The sequence below is a fragment of the Tachyglossus aculeatus genome, chromosome 21, assembly GCF_015852505.1.
Source record: "Tachyglossus aculeatus isolate mTacAcu1 chromosome 21, mTacAcu1.pri, whole genome shotgun sequence".
Lineage (NCBI taxonomy): Eukaryota > Metazoa > Chordata > Mammalia > Monotremata > Tachyglossidae > Tachyglossus > Tachyglossus aculeatus.
The window spans coordinates 2,661,171-2,686,798 of NC_052086.1; the positions used below are offsets into that span (position 1 = coordinate 2,661,171).

At 47.4% G+C, this 25,628-nt stretch overlaps 1 protein-coding gene across 2 annotated transcripts in view; it reads right to left on the bottom strand.

The window, feature by feature from the left end:
- The window catches only part of THOC5 (THO complex 5), a 33,236-nt gene extending 17,772 nt beyond the window's left edge, over window positions 1–15,464 (bottom strand). Inside the window, exons 1-9 of one of the 2 annotated variants that reach the window (XM_038763653.1) lie at window positions 15,385–15,464; window positions 11,806–12,023; window positions 9,502–9,645; window positions 8,825–8,938; window positions 7,386–7,483; window positions 6,530–6,676; window positions 3,206–3,320; window positions 1,218–1,350; window positions 666–701 (exon numbers count right to left, since the gene is read on the bottom strand). In XM_038763653.1, the coding sequence (XP_038619581.1) occupies window positions 666–701; window positions 1,218–1,350; window positions 3,206–3,320; window positions 6,530–6,676; window positions 7,386–7,483; window positions 8,825–8,938; window positions 9,502–9,645; window positions 11,806–11,901 (883 nt within the window). In that variant the 5' untranslated portion in view covers window positions 11,902–12,023; window positions 15,385–15,464. The remainder of the gene's footprint in view (window positions 1–665; window positions 702–1,217; window positions 1,351–3,205; window positions 3,321–6,529; window positions 6,677–7,385; window positions 7,484–8,824; window positions 8,939–9,501; window positions 9,646–11,805; window positions 12,024–15,384) is intronic. The other variant, XM_038763654.1, reaches the window with a different exon arrangement.
- Between the last annotated feature and the right edge of the window lie 10,164 nt (window positions 15,465–25,628).

Genomic DNA, 25,628 nt, shown 5'->3' on the forward strand with positions numbered 1-25,628 from the left:
CAAGGTAATCAGATTGTCCCACCTGGGGCTCACAATCTTTACCCCCATTTTACAGATGAGGGAACTGAGGCACGGAGAAGTTAAGCGGCTTGCCCAAGGTCAGACGGCAGAGCCGGGATTAGAACCCACGTCCGCCTACTCCCGAGCCCGGGCTCTTTTTTTTTTTCTGATGGCATTTATTAAGCGCTTACTATGAGCAAAGCACTGTTCTAAGCGCTGGGGAGGTTACAAGGTGACCAGGTTGTCCCACGTGGGGCTCACAGTCTTAATCCTCATTTTACAGATAAGGGAACTGAGGCCCACAGAAGTGAAGTGACTGGTCCAAAGTCACACAGCTGAGAAGTGGCAGAGCTGGGATTTGAACCCATGACCTCTGACTCCAAAGCTCGGGCTCTTTCCACTGAGCCACGCTGCTTCTCCATGATCTCACCACGAAGTAAGCGCTTAAACGGATACTACCACCCTCCCGATCCTCACTGAGTTCCCTCCCCGTGGACGGGCCCGGGGGCCTGACGCTGAGGAAAGCCGAGCCCGGGGTTAAAAAGCTCGCGGGAGGCAGGCATGCCAGCAGTGGGGATTCCTGCGATCCCGCCCTCGGGGTTCGGACACGATCCCGGCCCGTCGGCCAAAGCGGGAAGACCCGGGAAGGAGGGAAGATTACTCACCCAGCCTAGGGGGCTGAGAAGAGGGTTTCCTTTGGGCTAAGGTGGCCGAGCGGGGAGAGAAGGAGAGAGAAAAGGAGGGATAGAGAGGGGAAGACACAAGGAGAGAAGGTGGTGACGGGTTGGCGCCGAAAGGCTGACGGGAGAGGAGACGTGCAAAACTCCAACTCCCTCAGGGGCCGAGGCGGTGAGGGAGAAAGAGTCGAGCCTCCGGAGGAGGAAAAATGGGGAAGTCCCCGGACGCCCCAAGACATCACAAAACTCCAGCCGGCTCCGGCCTTCCGCGGGCCCGGGGTGAAGGCCGACGGGAGGCCCGGGCTCCTGGGGAAAGCGGGGCGGGAAGGGTCAGCTGACGAAAGGGGGGGTGTGAGGAAACCCTTTGGGGGTTACCCCCGCCTCCCGTCGTCCCCCCGCACGCCTCTCCGGGAAACAGGATGGGATTGGGTGGCGGCTGGGAGCGGGGGGATCGTGCCACCCAAGAGCGCGTGGCCCGGGATGGCGTTAAGCCACGGCCTCGGACCCCGTCCCGGCCTCCGCCGCTCCCCCCCTACTCACCGCAGGCCTGGCCGTAGGCGCTGGCCTGGACGAAGAGCACGTAGAGAGGCGGGGGCAGGTGCCGGGCTGTCTCGTACTGCTTGTGGGCCTGGTCGAACGGCATGAACAGGTACTCCTGCACCGGGAGGGACGCCTGCGGGAGACAGGGACGGGACGGGGAAACTGAGGTGACTGGTCCAAGGTCACACCTGTCGCTCCTCTGTTTTGCACTCGCCGAGGAGCCGGTACAGCGCACTGCACCCCGCTTATAAATTCCATTACTGCTGCTCCTTCTTAACCTCTCTGTCACCAAATTGGACCCACCTTAGGGTGCCCCTGCCAAATTCCCCCCCAATATGTTAAAATTAAACTAATCATGATCTAGATTTATAATAATAATAATAATAATAACGTTGGTATTTGTTCAGCGCTTACTATGCGCAAAGCACTGTTCTAAGCGATTAAGCATCGACTATGTGCATTTTACCTTATTTACTGCTCACCACGTGCGCAGCATTGTACTAAGCACTGGGGTAGAAGCAATATAAGTAGGTCAGAACTATGTGCTGAGGGCTGGGGTTAGACACCCGGCTAAGTCCTGTCCCACGTGGGCCGCAACATCTTGGAGAGAAAACAAGGATCGAATCCCCCATTTTAGTGATTATTTTGTGGGGGTCGAGTGGGTCTCGGAGGGCATATTTATCCTATTTATTTTATTTTGTTAATATGTTTTGTTTTGTTCTCTGTCCCCCCCTTCTAGACTGTGAGCCCACTGTTGGGTCGGGACCGTCTCTATATGTTGCCAACTTGGACTTCCCAAGCGCTTAGTCCAGTGCTCTGCACACAGTTAGCGCTCAATAAATACGACTGAATGAATGAATAAGCACTTGGGGAAGAGTACGATAAAACAGAGTTGATAGACGCGTTCCCAGCCCACAACAGGTTTACAGTCTAGAGGGGGAGACAGGCATAAACGTAAATAAATTAATTACAGGTTTGTACTGAAGTGCTGCGGGGCTGAGGAGGGGGTGAATCACGGGGGCAAATGTGAGAGAATGCACAGTGGATTGTAAGCTCCTTGTGGGCAAGGATCACGTCCAGTAACTCTTTTGGCCTCTCCTAGGTGCTCAATAAAGTCCAGGGACTGACTGGCTTGCTCAGCTCTCAGGGAGCGCTCAGTAAATACCACCGACTGCTTGACAGTAACGACGGCCCACGGGTGGGATGGGCACAATCCATCCCGGGGGGAAGAGAAGGGCACCAACTTGGGGCAACCTGGCGTTTTCTCTGTAATTTATTTATTTTTATTGACGTCTGCTTACTTGTGTCTATGTCCGTCTCCCCCCCGGACTGTGAGCTCGTCGTGGGCAGGGACTGTCTCTCTTTACTGCTGGGTTGTACTTTCCTAAGCGCTTAGTACAGTGCTCTGTGCACAGTAAGCGCTCGATTTATTTATTTATTTTTATTTATTTATTTATTTTATTTATTTATTTTACTTGTACCTATCTATTTATTTTATTTTGTTAGTATGCTTGGTTTTGTTCTCTGTCTCCCCCTTTTAGACTGTGAGCCCACTGCTGGGTAGGGACTGTCTCTATATGTTGCCAACTTGGACTTCCCAAGTGCTTAGTACAGTGCTCTGCACGCAGTAAGCGCTCAATAAATACGATTGATGATGATGATGACTGTCTCTATATGTTGCCAACTTGTACTTCCCAAGCGCTTAGTACAGTGCTCTGCACGCAGTAAGCGCTCAATAAATACGATTGATGATGATGATGACTGTCTCTATATGTTGCCAACTTGTACTTCCCAAGCGCTTAGTACAGTGCTCTGCACACAATAAGCACTCAATAAATATGATTGATGATGATGATGACTGTCTCTATACGTTGCCAACTTGTACTTCCCAAGCGCTTAGTACAGCGCTCTGCACACAATAAGCGCTCAATAAATACGATTGATTGATTGATTGACTGAATGAATGAACTGTTTGGGCCGAGAATTACCTGCATGATGCTATTGAGGCGTGGCTGGAGGCTACTCAGGTACTCCTTCTTCACTTCTATCTCCTTCAAAATTTTCTCTTTGTTGGCCAGGCATTCTTTGTACTTCTCTGCCAGCCTGTCCGGGGAAAGGAAGGACACTGTCCCGTAAATTCTTTATTTCCGACGGCATTTATTAAGTGCTCACACTGCGCCCAGCCCTGTGTTCATCACTTTGGATCCCGTCCCTACCTCACCCGGGCTCACCGTACGTATCGTACTCTTCAAAGCGCTTAGTTCAGGGCTCTGCATGAAGCACTCAGTAAATACCACTGATTGATTGGGAGGGAGAAGAGGGATTTTACTGTTTTACTGTCCACCAGCACGTTGGCAGAAGGGCTGGGATTAGAACCCTATTCACAGTTTAGAGAGGGAGACGGACATTGATATAAAAAAATTACATATATACAGACATATACATATGTGCTGTGAGGATGGTGCTCTGCACATAGTAAGCGCTCAATAAATACGATTCATTGATTGATGGTATAGTATTTAATAATAATAATGGCATTTATTAAGCGCTTACTATGTGCAAAGCACTGTTCTAAGCGCTGGGGAGGTTACAAGGTGATCAGGTTGTCCCCCGGGGGGCTCACAGTCAATCCCCATTTTACAGATGGGGGAACTGAGGCCCAGAGAAGTGACTTGCCCAAAGTCACACAGCTGACAACTGGCAGAGCCGGGATTTGAACCCACGACCTCTGACTCCAAAGCCCGGGCTCTTTCCACTGAGCCACGCTGCTTCAGAATTTATTGAGCGATTACTACATGCAGAGCTTGGGAGAGTACAACAGACAATCAATCAACGGTATTTACTGAGCGCTTACTAATGGGCAGGGCACTAAACTAAGCACTCGAAAGTGTACGATAAAGCAGAATTAGCGGGCACATTCCCTGCCCGTAACGAGCTTCCAGGCTAGAGGGGAGCTTCCAGCCGCTCCTATTAGTAGGGTTGGATTCGAGGTGTAGGAGTCCTAACAGAGTTGTAGCAAAGAGATGTAAAGGTCCAGTTGGTGGTCATCCTTCAGTCCTGCAGAACCAAGAAGCCTGAACCAATAAGCAGGAAATGACTGTGAGCCCGGTGTTGGGTAGGGACCGTCTCTGTTGCCGATTTGTACTTCCTAAGCGCTTAGTACAGTGCTCTGCACACGACTGAATGAATGAAATGACTGCAGTTCCACCATTAAGCCGCGGGACAAGCAGGGTGGCCTAGAGGCCAGAGCCCGGGCCCGGAATCAATCAATTGTATTTATTGAGCGCTTACTGTGTGCAGCATACTGTACTAAGCGCTTGGGAAGTACAAGTTGGCAACATTTAGGGACAGTCCCTACCCAACAGTGGGCTCACAGTCTGGAAGTCTAAACTAATGATGTGTATATATCTACAATTCTATTTATTTATATTGACGCTACTGATGCCTGTCTCCCCACTTCTAGATTGTGAGCTCGTTGTGGGCAGGGACGGTCTCTGTTTGTTGGCAGAGAAGCAGCTTGACTTAATCAATCAATCGTATTTATTGAGCGCTTACTGTGTGCAGAGCACTGTGCTAAGCGCTTGGGAAGTTCAAGTCGGCAACAATGGAAAGAGCCCGGGCTTGGGAGTCAGGGGTCGTGGGTTCTATATGTACTATATGTTGCCAACTTGTACTTCCCAAGCGCTTAGTACAGTGCTCTGCACACAGTAAGCGCTCAATAAATACGATTGATTGATTGATTCTAATCCCAGCTCCGCCATTTGTCCGCTCTGTGACTTTGGGCAAGTCATTTAACTTCCCTGGGCCTCAGTGACCCCATCTGTAAAATGGGGATTAATACCGTGAGCCCCACGTGGGACAACCTGATCACCTTTCAGCGCTTAGAACTGTGCTTGGCACACAGTAAGCACTTAACAAATACCATCATTATTATTATTATTATTTGTTGCTGAATTGTACTTTCCAAGCGCTTAATACAGTGCTCTGCACACAGTAAGCTCTCAGTAACTACGACTGAATGAACGAATGAACTCACACCCTCTGACTCCCAAGCTCGCGCTCTATCCACTGGGGTCATGCTGCTTTCCATGCTAGATTGGGAATAATAACAATAATAATAATAATAACGTGGCAATTGTTAAGCGACTACTATATGCCCAGCACTGTTCTAAGCATTGGGAAAGATACAAGGTTTTGAGGTTGTCCCACATGGGGCTCACAGTCTTAACCTCTATTTTACAGATGAGGTCACTGAGGCCAAGAGAAGCTGACGCTCTAATCTGACGCATCTACTCAAGAGAAGCAGCGTGGCTCAGTGGAAAGTGCCCGGGCTTGGGAGTCAGAGGTCATGGGTTCGAATCCCGGCTCCGCCACTCGTCAGCTGTGTGACTTTGGGCAAGTCACTTCACTTCTCCGGGCCTCGGTTACCTCATCTGCAAAATGGGGATGAAGACTGTGAGCCCCCCGTGGGACAACCTGATCACCCTGTATCCTTCCCAGCGCTTAGAACGGTGCTTTGCACATAGTAAGCGCTTAACAAATTTCTAGACTGTGAGCCCACTGTTGGGTAGGGACGGTCTCTATGTGCTGCCAACTTGTACTTCCCAAGCGCTTAGTCCAGTGCTCTGCACACAGTAAGCGCTCAATAAATAGATAAATAAATAAACAGAGAAGCAGCGTGGCTCAGTGGAAAGAGCACGGGCTTTGGAGTCAGAGGTCATGGGTTTGAATCCCGGCTCCACCACAAGCCTGCTGTGTGACCTTGGGCAAGTCACTTAACTTCTCTGAGCCTCAGTTACCTCATCTGTAAAAATGGGGATTAAGACTGTGAGCCCCACGTGGGACAACTTGATCACACTGTATCCCCCCCAGCGCTTAGAACAGTGCTTTGCACATTAGTAAGCGCTTAACAAATGCCATAGGAAAAAAAAAATACGATTGAACGAATGAACAAATGCCATCACTATTATTATTATTACGTGACTGCCAGCCCCAGGGCCCGACAACCACACGACAGGGAGAGATGGGTCTCGCGGACGAGCCCAGCCCGGCGACGGGAACCGGGAAATGGGGCCTCCGGAGTTCTCCTGACCCCCCTGCAAGGGCCTGGATTCAACCACTCAATCGATCGTATTTATTGAGCGCTTCCTGTGTGCAGAGCACCGGACTAAGTGCTTGGGAAGTCCATGTTGGCAACATATAGAGACGGTCCCGACCCGACAGCGGGCTCACAGTCTCGGAGATTCCTTCCCGGCTCTGGGGCGCGCGGCCCCCGGCCCTGGGTTTCGAGGGGCTGGGAAGACTGGGAAGACCTTTTCCGTTGTTCCAGTTCCCAGTCCAGGCGAGCCAGGGTCTGCTGGTGAGGATCCCCGACGGTGACGTCGCTCTTGCTGATGTCCGGGGGCGCCTCCTTGTAAAACTCATCCACGCTCACCAGCTCGATCTCTTCGTGCTTCGACCTGCGGGCAGAGACGGGCAGGGTTTTCGGGAGGGCCGGGGCTCGGGTGGCCCCCGGGTCAAATCAATCAATCAATCAATCGTATTCATTGAGCGCTTACTGTGTGCAGAGCACTGGACTAAGCGCTTGGGAAGTCCAAGTTGGCAACATCTAGAGACAGTCCCTACCCAACAGTGGGCTCACAGTCTAGAAGGGGGAGACAGAGAACAAAGCAAAACATATTAACAAAATAAAATAAGTAGAATAAATACGTGCAAGTAAAATGAATAAATAAATTAGACTTTGAGCCCACTGTTGGGCAGGGACTGCCTCTATATGTTGCCAACTTGTACTTCCCAAGCGCTTAGTCCAGTGCTCTGCACACAGTAAGCGCTCATTAAATACGACTGATGATGAAATAGGGTAATAAATCCGTACAAACGTATATCCATATATACAGGTGCTGTGGGGAAGGAAAGGAGGTAAGGCGGGGGAGATGGAGAGGGGGAGGAGGGGGAGAGGAAGGAGGGGGCTCAGTCTGGGAACACAGTAAGCGCTCAGTAAATACGCCTGAATGGATGAATGAATGAAAATCAATCAGCGGTGGATCATCTAAAGGACGTTGGCGGGGGCGAGGAGTCAGTTCCACGAGCCCTCCGCCGATACTCACCCCCCGGGTCCTCCTCACCCGCCACTCCCTCGCCCACCCGGTCCCTCACTCCTCTACTCACTTGAACTCCAGGCACTTGGTGATCTCTTTCTGCAGGTGCATCACTTCGTACAACAGATTCTGGAGCTGGAGGTGATAGGCGTCCACCTTCTGCTTGGCCTGCAGAGGAGGACGAGTTCAGGGGAGGCCGGGCCCCGAGGAGCCGCGGCGGCAGAGACGAGGGGGCGGGGAGACGGCCCGGGGGGGCCCTACTGAGAGCTCACCTCCTCCAGGAGGCCTTCCCAGACTGAGCCCCCTCCTTCCTCTCCCCCTCGCCCTCTCCTCCACCTCCCCGTCTTACCTCCTTCCCTTCCCCACAGCACCTGTATATATGTTTGTACATGTTTATTACTCTATTTATTTATTTATTTTACTTGTACATATCTATTCTATTTATTTTATTTTGTTAGTATGTTTGGTTTTGTTCTCTGTCTCCCCCTTTTAGACTGTGAGCCCACTGTTGGGTAGGGACTGTCTCTATACGTTGCCAGCTTGTACTTCCCAAGTGCTTAGTCCAGTGCTCTGCACACAGTAAGTGCTCAATAAATACAATTGATTGATTGATTGTACATATTTATTACTCTATTTATTTTACTTGTACATATCTATTCTATTTATTTTATTTTGTTAGTATGTTTGGTTTTGTTCTCTGTCTCCCCCTTCTAGACTGTGAGCCCACTGTTGGGTAGGGACCGTCTCTACATGTTGCCAACTTGGACTTCCCAAGTGCTTAGTACAGTGCTCTGCACATAGTAAGCGCTCAATAAATACAATTGATTGATTGACTGTACATATTTATTACTCTATTTATTTTACTTGTACATAGCTATTCTATTTATTTTATTTTGTTAGTATGTTTGGTTTTGTTCTCTGTCTCCCCCTTCCAGACTGTGAGTCCACTGTTGGGTAGGGACCGTCTCTATATGTTGCCAACTTGGACTTCCCAAGTGCTTAGTCCAGTGCCCTGCACACAGTAAGCACTCAATAAATGCGATTGATTGATTGACTGTACATATTTATTACTCTATTTATTTTACTTGTACATATCTATTCTATTTATTTTATTTTGTTGGTATGTTTGGTTTTGTTCTCTGTCTCCCCCTTTTAGACTGTGAGCCCACTGTTGGGTAGGGACTGTCTCTATATGTTGCCAACTTGGACTTCCCAAGCGCTTAGTCCAGTGCTCTGCACACAGAAAGTGCTCAATAAATACGACTGATTGTACATATTTATTACTCTTTATTTTACTTGTACATATCTATTCTATTTATTTTATTTTGTTAATACGTTTGGTTTTGTTCTCTGTCTCCCCCTTCTAGACTGTGAGCCCACTGTCGGGTAGGGACCGTCTCTATATGTTGCCAACTTGGACTTCCCATGTGCTCGGTACAGTGCTCTGCACACAGTAAGCGCTCAATAAATACTACTGATTAACTGATTGATTGATTGATTGATTCTCACCTCGTGGGTCTGGTCTCTCCCCTTCTTCAGCCGGATGTGCGCCAGGCGGTTGAGCTTCTTCAGGGTCATGAAGAGGACGCAGCTCTGGACTCGCCGCTCCTCGATCTCGGCGGCCTGCGGGGGTCCGGGCGGGAGACGGTAAAGGCGGCGCGGGGAGGGCGGCACGGCCTAGGGGGCCGGGCCGGGGTCTGGAGACCCAGATTCTGGGCCCGGCTATTTATTAAGCGCTGGGTGAATCTGGGCAAGGCTCTTTAGAGCCTCCAGGGCAGACACGGACATAATCAATCAATCAATCAATCAATCGTATTTATTGAGCGCTTACTATGTGCAGAGCACTGTACGAAGCGCTTGGGAAGTACAAATTGGCACCACATAGAGACAGTCCCTACCCAACAGCGGGCTCACAGTCTAAAAGACATAAGTGCTTTGGGGGCTGGGTTTACCGCAACGCTCAGCCCAACGCCCGGTCCAGTCAAGAGTATTTATAGAGCGCTTAATGGGTACGGGGCACTGTACTGGGCACTTGGGAGCGGAAAACAGAGCCATACGACAGACACGGTCAACGCCCATAGAGGCGGATAAAAGGCGTCACTAAGGTAACAAGACGGAGACTTGAAAGACGCCCTGAAGGGATGGAAAGGCGGCTCCCCCCGCCCCCCCTGCCCACCCCTTCCTACATTTTCCTTGCTGCCTTTGCTCTTGAGGTCTTGGATCTCGGCCATGATCCGCTGCAGTTCCAGGCAGGTGTGCTTGTACAGCTCGTAATCCTTGTTGGCGTCCCGTACGTCCACTTCCCCTTCTTCGCTGTAGTGCCTGCCGTCCTGCCGGAAGCCAACGGGGTGGGGGGCGTCCCGTAGGTCAGTCACGGGGTGGCCGGCCCTCCCGCTCTGAGGACCGTCTGTCGATCATCATCACCAATCGTATTTATTGAGCGCTTACTATGTGCAGAGCACTGTTGATTGCTCAACTGGACTCTCCCGAGCGCTCAGTACAGCGCTCTGCACGCGGTAACAACCTGATCACCTTGTAATACGAATAATAATGGCATTTATTAAGCGCTTACTATGTGCAAAGCCCTGTTCTAAACGCTGGGGAGGATACAAGGTGACCAGGCCCACGGGGGGCTCACAGTCTTCATCCCCATTTTCCAGATGAGGTAACTGAGGCACAGAGAAGTGAAGTGACTTGCCCAAAGTCACCCAGCTGACAGTTGGCGGAGCCGGGATTTGAACCCACGACCTCTGACTCCAAAGCCCGGGCTCTTTCCACTGAGCCACGCTGCTTCTCTAAAGAAAAGTGGCCCGTACGGGACACTCCCCAGCGCTTGGAGCAGTGCTTTGCACGGAGTAAGCGCTTAACAAATACCATCATTATTATTATTATTAGATCGGGTTGGACCCAGTCCCTGTCTCACATGGGGCTCACAGTCTCAATCCCCATTTTCCAGATGAGGGAACTGAGGCCCAGAGGAGTGATGTGACTTGCCCAAGGTCACACAGCGGACAAGTGGCGCTTTGTTGTCCGTCTCCCCCTTCTAGACTGTGAGCCCGTTGTCAGGTAGGGGCCGTCCCTCTATGTCGCCAACTTGTACTTCCCAAGCGCTTAGTACAGTGCTCTGCACACAGTAAGCGCTCAATAAATACCACTGAATGAATGAATGAAGGAAGTGGCGGAGCCGGGATTAGAACTCACCGGATACAACAGGGGAATCAGGAAAGTGGGCTCAATTGAGACAAGGGAAGGAAAGCAATTGCACTCATTCAATCGTATGGATTGAGCGCTTACTGTGTGCAGAGCACTGTACTAAGCGCTTGGAAAGTACAATACAGAAATAATAACAATAATGATGGCATTTATTAAGCGCTTACTATGTGCAAAGCACCGTTCTAAGCGCTGGGGAGGTTACAAGGTGATCAGTTTGTCCCACGTGGGGCTCCCAGTCTTAATCCCCATTTTACAGATGAGGTCACTGAGGCCCAGAGAAGTTAAGTGACTCGCCCAAACTCACACAGCTGACAACTGGCGGAGCCGGGATTTGAACCTGATAGGGACAATCCCTGCCCACACCAGGCATACCATCCATGCTGACAACCAACCACCTTCTTTCCTTGTGAGGCCCGTGGTGGCTTAGAGGGAAGGTAACAGCCTTGAAAGGCTGGAGACCTGGGTTCTAATCCCCTCTCCGCTATGAAAACTAAAAAAAAAAAAAATTTGTAAGCATACCAGAGTGTTTAAAATAAATCACCTAGGAGGGGTGAGATAAAATTTCATCTCCCGGGCCTGGAATGCCCCCAATCCCTCTGCCCATCCGCCAAGCTAGCTCTCTTCCTCCCTTCAAGGCCCTACTGAGAGCTCACCTCCTCCACGAAGCCTTCCCAGACTGAGCCCCTTCCTTCCTCTCCCCCTCGTCCCCCTCTCCATCCCCATCTTACCTCCTTCCCTTCCCCACAGCACCTGTAGATATGTATATATGTTTGTACATATTTATTACTCTATTTATTTATTTATTTTACTTGTCCATATCTATTCTATTTATTTTATTTTGTTAGTATGATTGGTTTTGTTCTCCGTCTCCCCCTTCTAGACTGCGAGCCCACTGTTGGGCAGGGACTGTCTCTACGTGTTGCCAACTTGGACTTCCCAAGCGCTTAGTACAATGCTCTGCACACAGTAAGCGCTCAATAAATACGATTGATTGATTGAATGTACATATTTACTACTCTATTTATTTTACTTGTACATATCTACTCTAGTCATTTTATTTTGTGAATATGTTTGGTTTTGTTCTCTGTCTCCCCCTTCTAGACTGTGAGCCCGCTGTCGGGTAGGGACTGTCTCTAGATGTTGCCAACTTGGGACTTCCCAAGCGCTTGGCACAGTGCTCTGCACACAGTAAGCGCTCAATAAATACGATGATTGATTGGTTCCCACCTCGTGGTGGGGGTGGAAGATGGGCGTCCCCCCCCCGCCACGCCACGTACCGGGTCGGCTTCGGTTCGATTGCGCTTCCCCTCGGGCGGGGGTCCGTCGTTGCGAATGACTTTGGGCTTGCGCTTCTTGCCGGATTCGGAGGCCATGGCGGCGGGGTGGTGCCAGGAGGGTCCGGGGGGGGCGTCCAGTACGCTCCCTTCGAGCCGCACCTGTCAGGGCCCGGCTCGGGACACCCGGGGCCGGTCCGCGGGGACGAGGAGCGGGGGTCCTGGGGCAGAAGGGAGACCGAAGAGGATAACATTGAGGGAGCGATGGATGGGGGGGGTGTGGGAGAGACCCGAAAAGAAGTAGTAATAATAATAACGGTATTTAATCATTCATTCAATCGTATGGATCGAGCGCTTACTGCGTGCGGAGCACTGTACTGAGCGCTTGGGAAGTCCAAGTCGGCAACACATAGAGACGGTCCCTACCCGACAGCGGGCTCACAGGCTAGAAGGGGGAGACAGACAACAAAACATATTAACAAAATCAAATCAATCAATCAATCGTATTTATTGAGCGCTTACCGTGTGCAGGGCACTGGACTAAGCGCTTGGGAAGTCCAAGTTGGCAACATATAGAGACAGTCCCTACCCGACAGTGGGCTCACGGCCTAAAAGATTGGTAGAATCTGGGCCAGTAATAATAATGGCATTTATTAAGCAAAGCGCTGTTCTAAGCGCTGGGGAGGTTTTTAGACTGTGAGCCCACTGTTGGGTAGGGACTGTCTCTATATGTTGCCAATTTGTACTTCCCAAGCGCTTAGTACAGTGCTCTGCACATAGTAAGCGCTCAATAAATACAATTGATGATGATGATGATGATACAAGGTGAGGCGGTTGTCCCACGGGGGGCTCACAGTCTTCATCCCCATTTTGCAGATGAGGGAACTGAGGCCCAGAGAAGTGAAGCGACTTGCCCAAAGTCACCCAGCTGACAATCGGCAGAGCCAGGATTTGAACCCATGACCTCTGACTCCCCAGCCCGGGCTCTTTCCACTGAGCCACGCTGCTTCTCTAGTAACGGTATTTATTCATTCGTTCAATCGTATTGATCGAGCGCTTACTGTGTGCAGAGCACTGTACTAAGCGCTTGGGAAGTCCAAGTTGGCAACACGTAGAGACGGTCCCTACCCAACAGCGGGCTCACAGACTAAAAGGGGGAGACAGAAAATAAAACATATTAACAAAATAAAATGACTGGTAGAATCTGGGCCAATAATAATAATAATGGCATTTATTAAGCGCTTACTATGTGCAAAGCACTGTTCTAAGCGCTGGGGAGGTTCCAAGGTGATCAGGTTGTCCCATGGGGGGGGCTCACAGTCTTAATCCCCATTTTCCAGATGAGGGAACTGAGGCCCAGAGAAGGGGGAGGGTGGGGAGCATGCGAGGGGGGTGAAGGGAGGGAGGGAAAGGGAAACGTGGGGGGGGGGGAGCTGAAGGGGGAGTGTGGCAGTGTGATAAGTGCTCAGTACAGTGCTCTGCACACAGGAAACGCTCCATAAATAAGATTTAGAGCAGCAGCGTGGCTTACTACGAGCAAAGCACTGTTCTAAGCGCTGGGAGTGTGATGAGCGCTCAGTACAGTGCTTTGCACACAGGAAGCGCTCCATAAACAGGACTGAAGGAAAGAAGCAACAGGAAGAGGATGAAGAGGAGAGGGTGAGGAGGAGAATAACAATGATGGCATTTGATAAGCGCTTACTATGTGCAAAGCACCGTTCTAAGCGCTGGGAGTGTGATGAGCGCTCAGTAAAATGGTCTGCACACAGGATGCGCTCCATAAACAGGACTGACGGAATGAAGCAGGAGGAGGATGAAGGGGGGGAGGATGAGGAGGATAATAATAATGATGGCATTTGATAGGCGCTTACTATGTGCAAAGATCTGTTCTAAGCGCTGGGAGTGTGATGAGCGCTCAGTACAGTGCTCTGCACACAGGAAGCGCTCAATAGGACTGAAGGAATGAAGGAGCAGGAGGAGGATGAAAGGGGGGAGGGTGAGGAGGCGAATCATAATATAATAATAATGGCATTTGATAGGCGCTTACTATGTGCAAAGCACTGTTCTAAGCGCTGGGAGTGTGATGAGCGCTCAGTACAGTGCTCTGCACACAGGAAGCGCTCCATAAACAGGACTGAAGGATTGAAGCAGCAGGAGGAGGATGGAGGGGGGGAAGATGAGGAAAATAATAATAATAATAGCATTTGATAAGCGCTTACTATGTGCAAAGATCTGTTTTCAGCGCTGGGAGTGAAGCAGCAGGAGGAGGATGAAGGGGGGGAGGGGGAGGATAACGATAATAATAATAATGGCATTTGATAAGCGCTTACTATGTGCAAAGATCTGTTCTAAGCGCTGGGAGTGTGATGAGCGCTCAGTACAGTGCTCTGCACACAGGAAGCGCTCAATAGGACTGAAGGAATGAAGGAGCAGGAGGAGGATGAAGGGGGGAGGATGAGGAGGATAATAATAATGGCATTTGATAGGCGCTTACTACATGCAAAGCAGTGGTCTAAGCGCTGGGAGTGTGATGAGCGCTTAGTACAGTGCTCTGCACACAGGAAGCGCTCAAGAGGACTGAAGGAATGAAGCAGCAGGAGGAGGATGAAGGGGGGCAAGATGAAGAGAATAATAATAATAGCATTTGATAAGCACTTACAATGTGCAAAGATCTGTTCTAAGCGCCGGGAGTGTGATAAGCGCTCAGTACAGTGCTCTGCACAGAGGAAGCGCTCCATAAACAGGACTGACAGAATGAAGCAGGAGGAGGATGAAGGGGGGGAGGGTGAGGAGGATAATAATAATAATAATAATAATGGCATTTGATACGTGCTTACTACGTGCAAAGCTGTGTTCTAAGCGCTGGGAGTGTGATGAGCGCTTAGTACAGTGTTCTGCACACAGGAAGCGCTCCATAAACAGGAATGAAGGAGCAGGAGAGGGATGAAGGGGGGGAGGATGAGGATAACGATAATAATAATAATAATAATAACAATGGCCTTTGATGGGCGCTTACTACGTGCAAAGCAGTGTTCTAAGCGCTGGGAGTGTGATGAGCGCTCAGTACAGTGTTCTGCACACAGGAAGCGCTCCATAAACAGGACTGAAGGAATGAAGGAGCAGGAGGGGGATGAAGGGGGGGAGGATGAGGAGGATGAGGAGGATGATGATGATAATATAATAATAATAATGGCATTTGATAAGCGCTTACTATGTGCAAAGATCTGTTCTAAGCGCTGGGAGTGTGATGAGCGCTCAGTACAGTGTTCTGCACACAGGAAGCGCTCCATAAACAGGACTGAAGGAATGAAGGAGCAGGAGGGGGATGAAGGGGGGGAGGATGAGGAGGATGATGATGATGATGATAATAATAATAATAATAATGGCATTTGATAAGCGCTTACTATGTGCAAAGATCTGTTCTAAGCGCTGGGAGTGTGATGAGCGCTCAGTACAGTGCTCTGCACACAGGAAGCGCTCCATAAACAGGACTGAAGGAAAGAAGCAGCAGGAGGAGGATGAAGGGGGGGAGAATGAGGAGGATAATAATAATAATAATAATGGCCTTTGATAGGCGCTTACTACGTGCAAAGCAGTGTTCTAAGCGCCGAATTCCCGAATGCGGCCCTTACCACCACCGAGCCGAGTCCGCCAAGCCAGTGCCGGGCCCCGCACCGGAAGTGCCTCCCGGCGCACCACCGAGACGACGTCGGGCTAGCGCGCCCACCCACCGGAAGCCCGCCCCTCCGCCCGACAGGCCGGGCACCGGAAGTGCCTCCGCGGGCACCACCGAGACGCGGCGGGCTAGCGCGCCCACCGCCCGGCAACCCGCCCCCGCCCGCCCCCTACCGGCCCCTCGCCTCCTTGCCGCCTCCTCACCGGGCCAAGCCGGGCCTCTAGGTAATTAATCCGTTCCGGGAGTAATCAATCAGTCAATCAATCGTATTTATTGAGCGCTTACTGTGTGCAGGGCACTGTACTGAGCGCTTAGGAAGTACAAGTTGGCAACATGTAGAGACGGTCCCTACCCAACAGTGGGCTCACAGTCTAGAAGGGGGAGACTGAGAACAAAACCAAACATATTAGCAAAATAAAATAAATAGAATAGATATGTACAGGTAAAATAAATAAATAAATAAATAAATATTGTAATAAATATGTACAAACATATATACATATATACAGGTGCTGTGAGGAAGGGAAGGAGGTAAGGCGGGAGGGATGGAGGGGGGAGGAGGGGGAGAGGAAGGAGGGGGCTCATCAATCATCATCATCATCAATCGTATTTATTGAGTGCTTACTGTGTGCAGAGCACTGGACTAAGCGCTTGGGAAGTCCAAGTTGGCAACATGTAGAGACGGTCCCTACCCAACAGTGGGCTCACGGTCTAAAAGGGGTTGACAGAGAACAAAACCAAACATACTAACAAAATAAAATCAATAGAATAGATATGTACAAGTAAAATAAATAAATAAATAAATAGAGTAATAAATCTGTACAAACATATATGCATATATACAGGTGCTGTGGGGAAGGGAAGGAGGTAAGATGGGGGGATGGAGAGGGGGACGAGGGGGAGAGGAAGGAAGGGGCTCAGTCTGGGAAGGCCTCCTGGAGGAGGTGAGCTCTCAGCAGGGCCTTGAAGGGAGGAAGAGAGCTAGCTTAGCGGATGGGTAGAGGGAGGGCATTATAATGATGGCATTTGTTAAGCGCTTACTATGTGCAAAGCACTGTTGTAAGCGCTGGGGGGATACAAGGTGATCAGGTTGTCCCACGTGGGGCTCACAGTTTTCATCCCCATTTTATAATAATAATAATAATGATGGCAGTTATTAAGCACTCACTATGTGCAAAGCACTGTTCTAAGCGCTGGGGAGGTTACAAGGTGATCAGGTTGTCCCACGTGGGGCTCCCGGTCTTCATCCCCATTTAATAATACTTCTAATAAGGATAATCATCACGGTATTTGTGAAGCGCTTACTATGTGCCAAGCACTGTTCCGAGTGCTGGGGGAGATACAGGGGAATCAGGTTGGCCCCCGTGGGGCTCACAGTTTTCATCCCCATTTTATTATAATAATAATAATGATGGCAGTTATTAAGCACTTACTATGTGCAAAGCACTGTTCTAAGCGCTGGGGAGGTTACAAGGTGATCAGGTTGTCCCACGTGGGGCTCACAGTCTTCATCCCCATTTAATAATACTTCTAATAAGGATAATCATCGTGGTATTTGTGAAGCGCTTACTATGTGCCAAGCATTTCATTCATTCATTCAGTCGTATTTATTGAGCGCTTACTGTGTGAAGAGCACTGTACTAAGCTCTTGGGAACTATACGTTGGCAACATATAGAGATGGTCCCTACCCAACAGCGGGCTCACAGTCTAGAAGGGGGAGACAGACAAAAAAACAAAACATGTTAACAAAATAAAATAAATAGAATGAATATGTACAACTAAAATAGAGTAATAAATATGTACAAACATATAGAAATATATACATATGTATATGTATCAAAACAAACAGGCAACAATATAAATAAGTAGAATTATATATGAATAAGTAATAATAATAATAATGATGGCATTTATTAAGCACTTACTATGTGCAAAGCACTGTCCTAAGCGCTGGAGAGGTGACAAGGTTATCGGGTTGTCCCACGTGGGGCTCACAGTCTTAATCCCCATTTAATAATACTTCTAATAAGGATAATCATCATGGTATTAGTGAAGCGCTTACTATGTGCCAAGCACTGTTCCGAGTGCAGGGGGAGATACAGGGGAATCAGGTTGGCCCCCGTGGGGCTCACAGTTTTCATCCCCATTTTATAATAATAATAATGGCATTTATTAAGCACTTATTATGTGCAAAGCACTGTTCTAAGCGCTGGGGAGGTTACAAGGTGATCAGGTTGTCCCACGGGGGGCTCACAGTCTTCATCCCCATTTAATAATACTTCTAATAAGGATAATCATCGTGGTATTTGTGAGGCGCTTACTATGTGCCAAGCACTGTTCTGAGTGCTGGGGGAGATACAGGGGAATCAGGCTGTTCCTTGTGGGGCTCACAGTTTTTATCCCCATTTTATAATAATGATAATAGTAATGGTATTTATTAAGTACTTACTATGTGCAAAGCACTGTTCTAAGCGCTGGGGAGGTTAGAGGGAAATCAGGTTGTTCCCTGTGGGGCTCACAATTTTTATCCCCATTTTATAATAATAATAATAATGACATTAATTAAGCACTTACTACGTGCAAAGCACTGTTCTAAGCGCTGGGGAGGTTACAAGGTGATCGGGTTGTCCCCCGTGGGGGCTCGCAATCTTCATCCCCATTTTACAGATGAGGGAACTGAGGTGCAGAGAAGTTAAGTGACTTGCCCAAAGTCACACAGCTGACAATTGGCAGAGCCGGGATTTGAACCCATGACCTCTGACTCCAAAGCCCGGGCTCTTTCCACCGAGCCACGCTGCTTCTCTAATAATAATACTTCTAATAAGGATAATGATCATGGTATTTGTGAAGCGCTTACTATGTGCCAAGCACTGTTCTAAGTGCTGGGGTGGATACAGGGGAATCAGGTTGTCCCCCTTGGGGCTCACAGCTTTCATCCCCATTTTAGAGATGAGGGAAATGAGGCACAGAGAAGTTAAGTAATAATAATAATAATAGTAATAATGGTATTTGTTAAGCGCTTACTATGTACCAATTGCTGTTGTAAGCGCTGGGGTATATACAAGGAAATCAGGTTGTCCCACACGGGGCTCACAGTTTTCATCCCCATTTTACAGATGAGGGAACTGAGGCACAGAGAAGTTAAGTGATAATACTAATACTAATATTTGTTCAGCGCTTACTATGTGCCAAGCGCTGTTCTAAGCACTCGGGTAGGTACAAGGAAATCAGGTTGTCCCACATGGCGCTCACAGTTTTCATCCCCATTTTACAGATGAGGTAACAGGCACAGAGAAGGTAAGTAATAATAATAATAATAGTATTTGTTAAGTGCTTACTATGTGCCAAACACTGTTCTAAGCGGTGGGGTAGATACAAAGAAATCAGGTTGTTCCACACGGGGCTCACAGTTTTCATCCCCATTTTACGGATGAGGGAACTGAGGCACAGAGAAGTTAAGTGATAATACTAATACTAATATTTGTTCAGCGCTTACTATGTGCCAAGTTGTTCTAAGCACTCGGGTAGGTACAAGGAAATCAGGTTGTCCCACATGGCGCTCACAGTTTTCATCCCCATTTTACAGATGAGGTAACAGGCACAGAGAAGGTAAGTAATAATAATAATAATAGTATTAAGCGCTTACTATGTGCCAAACACTGTTCTAAGCGGTGGGGTAGATACAAGGAAATCCTGTTGTCCCACGTGGTGCTCACAGTTTTCATCCCCATTTTACAGATGAAGTGACTGAGGCCCAGAGAAGTGAAGTGACTTGCCCAAAGTCACACAGCTGACAAGTGGCAGAGTTGGAATTAGAACCCACGCCCTCTGACTCCCAAGCCTTTGCTCTTTCCCCCGAGCCACGCTGCTTCTCATAGTGATAATAATGATCGTGGTATTTGTGAAGCGCTTACTATATGCCAGGCGCTGTACTAAGCGCGAGGGTGATGCAAGCAAGTCGGGTTGGGCACAGTCCCTGTCCCATGTGGGGCTCACAGTCTCCATCCCCATTTTACAGACAGGTCACCGAGGCCCAGAGATGTGAAATGACTTGCCCAAGATCACGCAGCAGATACGTGGCAATCAATCAATCAATCAATCGTATTTATTGAGCGCTTACTGTGTGCACTGTACTAAGCGCTTGGGAAGTACAAGTTGGCAACATATAGAGACGGTCCCTACCCAACAGTGGGCTCACAGTCTAAAAGGGGGAGGCAGAGAACAAAACCAAACATACTAACAAAATAAAATAAATGGAATAGATATGTACAAATAAAATAAATAAATAAATAGAGTAATAAATATGTACAAAAATATATACATATATACAGGTGCTGTGGGGAAGGGAAGGAGGTAAGATGGGGGGATGGGGAGGGGGACGAGGGGGAGAGCAGAATTAGAACCCATGATCTTCCGACTCCCCATTATAATAATTACTATAATAGTAATGGTTCTTGTTAAGCGCTTATTAAGTGACAAAGCACTGTTCTAAGCGCTGGAGTCAACATCATCGGTGGTATTTATAGCCCACTGCTGGGTAGGGACTGTCTCTATATGTTGCCAACTTGTACTTCCCAAGCGCTTAGTACAGTGCTCTGCACACAGTAAGCGCTCAATAAATACGATTGATGATGATTTACTGCCCCTTCACTGTGAGCAGAGCTCTGAACTAAGCACTTTGGAAAATATAGTATGACAGGGTAGGGAGAAACAGTCCCTGTTCACAAGAATAATAATAATAATGGTATTTAATAATATTGGTATTTAAGAACACTGTTCTGAGCACTTGGGAAAATACAGCTGAGAGGGTAGTTACATTCCCTGCTCACAATAATAATAGTATTTAATAACAATTGTATTTAAGTACTATATGTCGTAGGGACTGTCTCTATATGTTGCCAACTTGTACTTCCCAATCGCTTAGTACAGTGCTCTGCACACAATAAGTGCTCAATAAATACGATTGATTGATTGATAGTAATGGTTCTTGTTAAGCGCTTATTAAGTGACAAGCACTGTTCTAAGCGCTGGACTCAACATCGTCGGTGGTATTTACTGCCCCTTCACTGTGAGCAGAGCTCTGAACTAAGCACTTTGGAAAATATAGTATGACACAGTAGGGAGAAACATTCCCTGTTGACAAGAATAATAATAATAATGGTATTTAATAATATTTGTATTTAAGAACACTGTTCTGAGCACTTGGGAAAATACAGCTGAGAGGGTAGTTACATTCCCTGCTCACAAGAATGATAATAATAGTATTTAATAATTGTATTTAAGTACTATATGTCGTAGGGACCGTCTCTATATGTTGCCAACTTGTACTTCCCAAGTGCTTAGTACAGTGCTCTGCACACAGTAAGCGCTCAATAAATACGATTGATTGATTGATTGATAGTAATGGTTCTTGTTAAGCGCTTATTAAGTGACAAGCACTGTTCTAAGCGCTGGAGTCAACATCATCTGTGGTATTTACTGCCCCTTCACTGTGAGCAGAGCTCTGAACTAAGCACTTTGGAAAATATAGTATGACACAGTAGGGAGAAACATTCCCTGTTGACAAGAATAATAATAATAATGGTATTTAATAATATTTGTATTTAAGAACACTGTTCTGAGCACTTGGGAAAATACAGCTGAGAGGGTAGTTACATTCCCTGCTCACAAGAATGATAATAATAGTATTTAATAATTGTATTTAAGTACTATATGTCGTAGGGACCGTCTCTATATGTTGCCAACTTGTACTTCCCAAGTGCTTAGTACAGTGCTCTGCACACAGTAAGCGCTCAATAAATACGATTGATTGATTGATTGATAGTAATGGTTCTTGTTAAGCGCTTATTAAGTGACAAGCACTGTTCTAAGCGCTGGAGTCAACATCATCTGTGGTATTTACTGCCCCTTCACTGTGAGCAGAGCTCTGAACTAAGCACTTTGGAAAATATAGTATGACACAGTAGGGAGAAACATTCCCTGTTGACAAGAATAATAATAATAATGGTATTTAATAATATTTGTATTTAAGAACACTGTTCTGAGCACTTGGGAAAATACAGCTGAGAGGGTAGTTACATTCCCTGCTCGCAAGAATGATAATAATAATATTTAATAACAATTGTATTTAAGTACTATACGTCGTAGGGACTGTCTCTATATGTTGCCAACTTGTACTTCCCAAGTGCTTAGTACAGTGCTCTGCACACAGTAAGCGCTCAATAAATACGATTGATTGATTGATTGATAGTAATGGTTCTTGTTAAGAGCTTATTAAGTGACAAGCACTGTTCTAAGCGCTGGAGTCAACATCATCGGTGGTATTTACTGCCCCTTCACTGTGAGCAGAGCTCTGAACTAAGCACTTTGGAAAATATAGTATGACAGAGTAGGGAGAAACAGTCCCTGTTCACAAGAATAATAATAATAATGGTATTAAATAATATTTGTATTTAAGAACACTGTTCTGAGCACTTGGGAAAATACAGCTGAGAGGGTAGTTACATTCCCTGCTCACAAGAATGATAATAATAGTATTTAATAACAATTGTATTTAAGTACTGTATGTCAATCAGTCAATCAATCAATCGTATTTATTGAGCGCTTACTGTGTGCAGAGCACTGTACTAAGCGCTTGGGAAGTCCAAGTTGGCAACATATAGAGACAGTCCCTACCCAACAGTGGGCTCACAGTCTAAAAGGGGGAGACAGAGAACAAAACCAAACATACTAACAAAATGAAATAAACAGAATAGATATGTACAAGTAAAATAAATAAATAAATAAATAGAGTAATAAATATGTACAAACATATATACATATATACAGGCCCTGGGGGAAGGGAAGGAGGTAAGGCGGGAGGGATGGAGGGGGGAGGAGGGGGAGAGGAAGGAAGGGGCTCATCAATCATAATCATCAACAATCGTATTTATTGAGCACTTACTGTGTGCAGAGCACTGTACTAAGCGCTTGGGAAGTACAAGTTGGCAACATATAGAGACAGTCCCTACAGTCCCCCCGTCCCCCCTCCATCCCCCTCATCTTACCTCCTTCCCTTCCCCACAGCCCCTGCATATATGTATATATGTTTGTACATATTTTTTACTCATTTATTTATTTTACTTGTACATATCTATTGCATTTATTTTATTTTGTTAGTACGTTTGGTTTTGTTCTCTGTCTCCCCCTTTTAGACTGTGAGCCCACTGTTGGGTAGGGACCGTCTCTATATGTTGCCAACTTGGACTCCCTAAGCGCTTAGTACAGTGCTCTGCACACAGTAAGCGCTCAATAAATACGATTGATTGATTGATTGTTGGGTAGGGACTGTCTCTATATGTTGCCAACTTGTATTTCCCAAGCGCTTAGTACAGCGCTCTACACACAGTAAGCGCTCAATAAATACGATTGATTGATTGATTGCTCTGTGTCGTCCACTCCACAGAAGCGGCATTGACTGTATTTTCCCTAAAGGCTTAGCATAACCGACTCCATTGTATGCAGATTTTAACAACAGGTTATGTGAGGACTAGGCCCCGGCCTACTCTTGTAATTAAATAAAGATTCTGTAATCTAGAGGAGGGCTGACACTGATCAAAGCGCCTACGCCCTGTCTTAGACGACCCCATCCTGTGTGGGAGACGCCTCCTGCTAACAGCTCCTCACAACAGGGGGCCAAAGTTTAATCCTTTGTGTAGCTCGGATGGAGAACCAAAGAAAAGGGAACAAGCGGCTGGCATAATAATGATAATAATAATGATAATAATAATATTAATAATAATAACAATAATAATGGTAGCATTTATGAAGCGCTTATTATGTGCAAAGCACTGTTCTAAGAGCTGGGGAGGTTACAAGGTGATCAAGTTCCTGGGTCAGGTGGTCTTGGGTTCAAATCCCGCCTCCACCAATTGTCAACTGTGGGACTTCACTTCACTTCACTTCTCTGTGAGAAGTGTGACTGTGAGCCCATTGTTGGGTAGGGACCGTCTCTGTATGTTGCCAACTTGTACTTCCCAAGCGCTTAGTACAGTGCTCTGCACACAGTAAGCGCTCAATAAATACGATTGATTGATTGATTCTCTGTGCCTCAGTTACCGCATCTGTAAAATGGGGATGAAGACTGTGAGCCCCCCCCATGGGACAACCTGATCACCTTGTAACCTCCCCAGCGCTTAGTACAGTGCTTTGCACAGAGTAAGAGCTTAATAAATGCCATCATTATTATTGTTATGTTGTCCCACGGGGGGCTCACAGTCTTAATCAAGAAAGAGTCCGGGCTTTGGAGTCAGAGGTCACGGGTTCAAATCCCTGCTCTGCCAATTGTCAGCCGTGGGACTTTGGGCAAGTCACTTCACTTCTCTGGGCCTCAGTTACCACATCTGTAAAATGGGGATTAAGACTGTGAGCCTCCCCCTCATGCGACAACCTGATCACCTTGTAACCTCCCCAGCGCTTAGAACAGTGCTTTGCACATAGTAAGTGCTTAATAAATGCCATCATTATTATTAGTAGTAGTCGTAAGCGCTCAATAAATACGATTGAAGGAATGAGTGACCATCTCCGTTGCCAACGTGCTTTCTGCTTTCCAAGCGCTTAGTACAGTGCTCTGCACACAGTAAGCGCTCAATAAATACGATTGAAGGAATGAATGACCCGTCTCTCTGTTGCCAACTTGTGCTTTGTACTTCCCAAGCGCTTAGTACAGTGCTCTGCACACAGAAGTGCTCAATAAATACGATTGAATGAATGAGTGACCGTCTCTCTCCGTTGCCGACTTGGACTTCCCAAGCGCTTAGTCCAGTGCTCTGCACACAGTAAGCGCTCAATAAATACAATTGAATGAATGAATGACCGTCTCTCTCCGTTGCCCACTTTTGCTTTGCACTTCCCAAGCGCTTAGTACAGTGCTCTGCACACCGAAAGCGCTCAATAAGTACGATTGAAGGAATGAAGGATAATCAGGAAGGACAGAAGCGCTCAATAAATACGATTGAATGAATGAACGAATGACCGTCTCTCTCTCTCCGTTGCCGACTTGGACTTCCCAAGCGCTTAGTCCAGTGCTCTGCACACAGTAAGCGCTCAATAAATACGATTGAAGGAATGAATGACCGTCTCTCTCCGTTGCCCACTTTTGCTTTGTACTTCCCAAGCGCTTAGTACAGTGCTCTGCACACTGTAAGCGCTCAATAAGTACGATGGAAGGAATGAAGGATAATCAGGGGGGAGGCAGTCCCTGTCATCTCCTCCAAGAAGCCTTCCCTAAGCCCTCCTTTCCTCTTCTCCCTTCCCTTCGGCATCACCCTGCCTTGCTCCCTTTATTCATTCCCCCTTCCCAGCCCCACACCACTTATGTCCTTATCTGTCATTTATTTATGCAACCTCCCCAGCGCTTGGAACAGTGCTTTGCACAGAGTAAGCGCTTAACAATGCCATTATTATTATTATTATTATTATTATTATTATTATTATTATTAATCTCCGGGCCTCAGTGACCACATCTGGAAAATGAGGATGACGACTGTGAGCCCCCCGAGGGACAACCTGATCGCCTTGTAACCTCCCCAGCACTTAGAACAGTGCTTTGCACAGAGTAAGCGCTTAACAATGCCATTATTATTATTATTATTATTATTATTATTATTATTATTCTCTGGGCCTCAGTGACCTCATCTGGAAAATGGGGATGATGACTGTGAGCCCCCCGTGGGGCAACCTGATCGCCTTGTAACCTCCCCAGCGCTTACTACAGTGCTTTGCACAGAGTAAGCGCTTAACAGTGCCATTATTATTATTGTTATTATTCTCTGGGCCTCAGTGACCTCATCTGGAAAATGGGGATGAAGACTGTGAGCGCCCCGTGGGACAACCTGATCACCTTGTAACCTCCCCAGCGCTTAGTACAGTGCTTTGCACAGAGTAAGCGCTTAACAGTGCCATTATTATTATTATTATTATTATTATTATTATTATTATTATTATTCTCTGGGCCTCAGTGACCTCATCTGGAAAATGGGGATGAAGACTGTGAGTGCCCCGTGGGACAACCTGATCACCTTGTAACCTCCCCAGCACTTAGAACAGTGCTTTGCACATAGTAGGTGCTTAATAAATGCCATTATTATTATTAAGCCCCCTCCCGCACCC